We start from the raw sequence: 5,458 nt of genomic DNA, 5'->3' as shown, positions 1-5,458 counted from the left end.
GGAGGGGGACCGGGGAGGGGGGAGGGGAGCTGCGCAGGCCTCTGCACTGGGTGACCCGGGTGTCTCGGCCCCCGCAGACCCGCTTGGCGCTGCTTCCTGGATGTACGCGTGTGACCTCAGAAGCAGCCCCAAGGCGGAGCCCTTGAGTTCCTGCCACCAACTCAGCCCCCAGCACCCAGCGCCCAGCACCCAGCACCCAGTAGCGCCCAGCAGCGCCCAGCAGCGCCCAGTGCCCAGGGCAGGAACCAGACAACCAGGGATCCCCAAATCCTGAAATTACTCAAGCAGGCAAACCACAGGCCTGACCCCTCCCCCCACTCCCCTCCAAACACCCTGGAGGGAGGCGGCTGCACCCCGTCCCTCGCCTCCCTGGCGCTGGGCTTGCGCGTAACCTTGCACCCAGCACCCGCGCCCGCGAGCGCGGTCCTGGCCGTACCTGGTGGATCTCCTGCCAGCCGTTCTCGTCCCGGCAGCACACGGAGGCGCGCTCGCGCAGGAGCAGCTCACAGCAGCACGGGTCGCCGCCCACCACGGCCGTGTGGTAGAGCGGCGTGAGCCCGCAGCTGTCCTTGTAGTCCGGAGAGGCCCCGAGCTCCAGCAGCGTCTGCGGAGAGGCACGGACTCCGTCACCGGCCGAGGGAGGGGTGGGGCCCCAACGCCGTCCCGACACGGGGGTGCAGAGCCCCAGAGGCCAGGCACCGAGCAGGTTCCACGCCACCAGGGGCCAGCCGAGCTGGACAACGGCCTCCAACCCCCGCAAGGCCCCGGGGAACGGTGAGACCGGCCCACGCTCCCAGAGCCCCATCGGGCAGGGTCGGCCCGCCGCCTGGCCGCCGGGGGCCGGGCTGGGCAGGGCCCCAGGCCCGCTCGGGCCATACCTTCAGGGCCAGCGGGTTCCTGGCGCGGGCGGCCTTGTGCAGGGCGGTCAGCCCGTCCCTGGCGCGGAAGTCCAGGTGCGCCCCACCATTCCGCAGAGCTATGATGACCTCCGCCGACGCGTCCAGCTGGGCGGCCAGGGTCAAGGGCGTCTCTGGGAGACAAACCCAGGCACGGCCCATGGTACCCACGCTCAGGGACCCACGGAGCCGCTGCCCACCCCACCCGGGGACCACGGAGACCTGTGGCTGTGGGGGTCAGGCAGCCCCTTGGGGTGACAATGACAGGTGGGGGTCACATACAAATCAGTAAATGGTGGTACGGGGCACACCCACAGGCTGCCCCGGCCCCGGTACTGTGCCAGGCCACACCCCCCGCCCCCCCCCATGCCAGGTCTAGCCATGTCTGTACAGAACCCGGGAGGAGGGTCCTAACCCCAGCCCCGAGGACATCAGGAACCCGCTCACAGACCCCACTCAGGCCCAGGCCCCTGGCGATCCATCTAGGTGACACCCACAGCCCCAGGGGACGGGGATGGGCAGAGGCGGAGCTCTTTGTGCGCCCCCCCCAGCTTCACCCAGGAGCAAGGTGCGTCACCCCAGGCTGGCCTGGAACCGCCACCCTCACACTTGAGCCTCCCGAGTAGCTGGGATTACAGGCGTGAGCGGTACGGGCACCCACTCTTGCGGTAACTGCGAGAGGTGTGCACAGCAGATGCCCGCTGGTGGTCAGGACACGTCTGTGGCCAGCGGGGCCGGCGCGAGGGGCCTCCCGACCTCGCGCACACCGAGAGCACGCGGCCGGAGGGGGGGCCCTTCCCTTCACGACGCTCCCCTGACGCACCGCCCCGTCTGCAGCGTGGCCAGCATCACCCTCATTGAGACTATTTCTAACCCACACAAGCACTTATCCAGAAGTGCGGCCTGTTCTGAGTCTTCTTACATCTACCGCAGGCCGGCGGCGTGGGGTCACGGCCTGGGCGTGGGGTCATGGCCTGGGGCCGGCCTGGGCGTGGGGTCACGGCCTGGGCGTGGGGTCACGGCCTGGGGCCGGCCTGTGCTCTGCGGCCCGGTCCAGCGACCGCTGGAACGTGAGCCGCACACAACCCTGACAGGAGTGGCACCCCTCCTGCCTGTCTGTCTGTCTGTCTGTCCTGGCTCATGAGCTTCATTTATCCACGTACTTATTCTAACTCAGGGCCTTGTGCTTGCTAAGGTGGATCTCTACCTCCGGTAGCTTTTCTTTTTTTAAAATGCTCTCCCTTGGACTTCGACCTCCCTGTTGCCGCATCCCGTAGCCGAGGGGACGGGACCGCGCTTCCACACCAGTTTACTGAGGACTTTTTGCCCTGGCTGGACTGGAACGGAGGTCGGCCCAGTCTCGCCCTCCGCGGCTAGGACGGGCGTGAAGCACCAACCCCAGGTGGTTTTCTGGGACAGGGATTTTCTGGGACCACTGAGGGACCTCAGTGAGGAGGACATAGAAATGACCAGGAAGCGGGCAAAGCCGGGCCTGGTGACGGCTGCGGGAACGCAGGCGGCCGAGGCCGCGGCTCCACGCGTGCCCTGGGGAACGAGCCGTGCGCTGGGAGAGGAGGCAGGGCCCGCAGACCCCAGCGGCTGCTCGCCCAGGGTGAGAGACGGGAGCCCTGCCCTGGGGAATCCACCACCGTGGGTCACCGGAGGGCCAAAGCGGGAGCTGGTCAGCTCCAACAGACCGGGGGGGGGGGGGCAGCCACCGTCCACCACAACCTCAGACAGGCTCCGTGGCTTGGACCAAGGTAAATCCACAACACAACCCCAGTTTCCTTTTTTCTTTTTGGTGCTACTGGGACTTGAACTCAGGACCTAGGTGCTGTCCTTTAGCTTTTTTTTTTTTGCTCAAGGCTGATGCTCTACCACTTGAGCAGCAGCTCCACGTATGGCTTTTTGCTGGTTAGAAAGAAGACTCTCAAGCCAGGCACAGGTCACTCACTTCTACAATCCTAGCTACTCAGGAGGCTGAGATCTGAGGATTGTGGTTCAAAACCAGCCCAGGCAAAAGTCCATGAGACTTATCTCTAACTGACCACCAGAAAACTGGAAGTGGTGCTGTGGTTCAAAGTAATAGAGCACTAGCCTTGAATAAAATGCTCAGAGACAGCACCCAGGCCCTGAGTTCAAGCCCCATGACCAACAAAAAAAAAAAAGAAGGAGAGTGAGAGGGGAGGGGAAGAAGGGAAGGAGGGAGGGGAAAGGAAAAGAACAGAAGTCTCACGGCCTCTCCTGCCTGAGCTAGCTTTTTGAATCGTGATCCTCAGATCTCAGCCTCCTGAGTAGCCGGGATGACAGGCGTGAGCCACCGACTCGGGCCGGCTTCTCCAGCTGCCCACACCAGTCCACGCAGAAGCCTGGCCATCCAGACCAAACTGGAGATGAGGCCTCAGCGCTTCCCAGGACGGAGGCGTCTTTGAGCTGGGGTCGCCACCCCTGCTGAGCTGGGCTTGAATGTGGGGCAGGACCAAGGTCAGGGATGACCGCTGCCCCCAACAGACTGGGCACAGTTCTGAGTGGATGTGAAGGCGGAGAACGCCAAACAAGGGCGTGGACCTCATGTGTGGGAGAGGGCTGCCGGTGGCGGCGGCACCTGATGGCTTTCTTAAAGGTTCCAGAAGCCTCCAGACTCACCACCCTGGCCTCCGTGAGGACCCCTGGGTGAGGCCGGGACTTCCACCCTGCACCCACACCCACACGGGGGCGGCCAGACAGCACCGCGAGGGAGGAGGTGACGGCCAGCCCCAACCCAGGCCCAAGTGAGGGGGGGTGGAGGGAGGACAGTCAGCCCGAGGGAGGGGGGTGGACGGTCAGCCACAAGCCCCGTCCAAGTGAGGGAGGGGTGGATGGTCAGCCCGAGGGAGGGGGTGGACGGTCAGCACAAGTGAGCAGGGGTGGACGGTCAGCCGCAAGCCCCGTCCAAGTGAGGGAAGGCTGGACAGTCAGCCTGAGGGAGGGGTGGACGGTCAGCCACAAGCCCTGTCCAAGTGAGCGGTGGACGGTCAGCCTGAGGGAGGGGGTGGATGGTCAGCACAAGTGAGCGGGGGGTGGATGGTCAGCCACAAGCCCCATCCAAGTGAGGGAAGGCTGGACAGTCAGCCCGAGGGAGGGGGTGGATAGTCAGCCACAAGCCTGGCCCAAGTGAGGGGGGGTGGAGAGAGGATAGTCAGCCTGAGTGAGGAGGTGGACGGTCAGCCGCAAGCCCCGTCCAAGTGAGGGAGGGCTGGACGGTCAGCCCAAGTGAGGGAAGGGTGGATGGTCAGCCCAAGGGAGGGGGGTGGACGGTCAGCTCCAAGCCCAGCCCAAGGCAGCGGCTCGGTCCGTGCGGCCCCTGAGCTGGAACTCACCCAGACCCCTTAGACAATCGTCCCGTTTTCAAATGTTGAAATCTCTCCAGTTTAAAACCCATCCGGGAATCTTAACAAGTGCGTCTCAGAAAGTGGCTGTGGCCCCCGGGTCGGAGGTCATGACCTCGAGGTCACACACGACCTCTTCTCTAGAAATTCCTTAGTAGCTTCGTGGCTCAGGAGGAGGAGAGGTGCTTCAAAAGGCACCACAGAGAGCCGCACACCATGGCTCACACCTGCGATTCCAGCAGAAGGCTGAGATCTGAGAATCACGGTTCAAAGCCAGCCATGACGGGAAAGCCCATGAGATTCTCATCTCCAATTAACTGCCAAAACGCTGAGGTGGAGCTGTGGCTCGGGTGGTAGAGCACTAGCCTTAAGTAAAAAAGCTCAGAGACAGTGCCCGGGCCCGAGTTCAAGCAAGGCGTGGCCCTGGCAGGACAGCCACTAGTCCAGACACAGGGGGATGCGGCCCCGGGGTGTGGCCCTGGACATGGCCCCAGGGGTGTGGCCCTGGACGTGGCCCCCAGGGATGTGACCCTGGACGTGGCCCCCAGGGATGTGGCTCTGGATGTGAGGGTGTGGCCCTGGACGTGGCCCCGGGGTGTGTCCCTGGACGTGGTGGGGGTGTGGCCCTGGACGTGGCCCCTAGGGATGTGGCTCTGGATGTGAGGGTGTGGCCCTGGACGTGGCCCCGGGGTGTGGCCCTGGACGTGGCCCAGGGGTGTGGCCCTGGACGTGGCCCCAGGGGTGTGGCCCTGGACGTGGCCCCTGGGGTGTGGCCCTGGACGTGGTGGGGGTGTGGCCCTGGACGTGGCCCCGGGGTAGGCCCTAGCTGTGGTGGGGTGTGGCCCTGGACGTGGCCCCTGGGGTGTGGCCCTGGACGTGGTGGGGGTGTGGCCCAGGACGTGGTGGGGGTGTGGCCCTGGACGTGGCCCCGGGGTGTGGCCCTGGACGTGGCCCCGGGGTGTGGCCCTGGACGTGGCCCCTGGGGTGTGGCCCTGGACGTGGCCCCTGGGGTGTGGCCCTGGACGTGGTGGGGTGTGGCCCTGGACGTGGTGGGGGTGTGGCCCTGGACGTGGTAGGGTGTGGCCCTGGACGTGGCCCCGGGGTGTGGCCCTGGACGTGGTGGGGTTGTGGCCCTGGACGTGGTGGGGGTGTGGCCCTGGACGTGGTGGGGGTGTGGCCCTGGACGTGGTGGGG

At 65.6% G+C, this 5,458-nt stretch overlaps 1 protein-coding gene across 1 annotated transcript in view; it reads right to left on the bottom strand.

Annotated features, from left to right (window-relative positions):
• Positions 1-5,458, bottom strand: part of Shank2 (SH3 and multiple ankyrin repeat domains 2) — a 283,271-nt gene that overhangs the window by 257,121 nt on the left and 20,692 nt on the right. Inside the window, exons 5-6 of the mRNA XM_013020959.1 lie at positions 879-1,030; positions 437-604 (exon numbers count right to left, since the gene is read on the bottom strand). Of these exons, the coding sequence (XP_012876413.1) occupies positions 437-604; positions 879-1,030 (320 nt within the window). The remainder of the gene's footprint in view (positions 1-436; positions 605-878; positions 1,031-5,458) is intronic.

This window comes from Dipodomys ordii, unplaced genomic scaffold (genome assembly GCF_000151885.1).
Source record: "Dipodomys ordii isolate 6190 unplaced genomic scaffold, Dord_2.0 Scaffold54, whole genome shotgun sequence".
NCBI classification, from domain to species: domain Eukaryota; kingdom Metazoa; phylum Chordata; class Mammalia; order Rodentia; family Heteromyidae; genus Dipodomys; species Dipodomys ordii.
The sequence above is the reverse complement of the archived record's forward strand: the minus strand, read 5'-3'. Positions and strand labels throughout refer to the sequence as shown.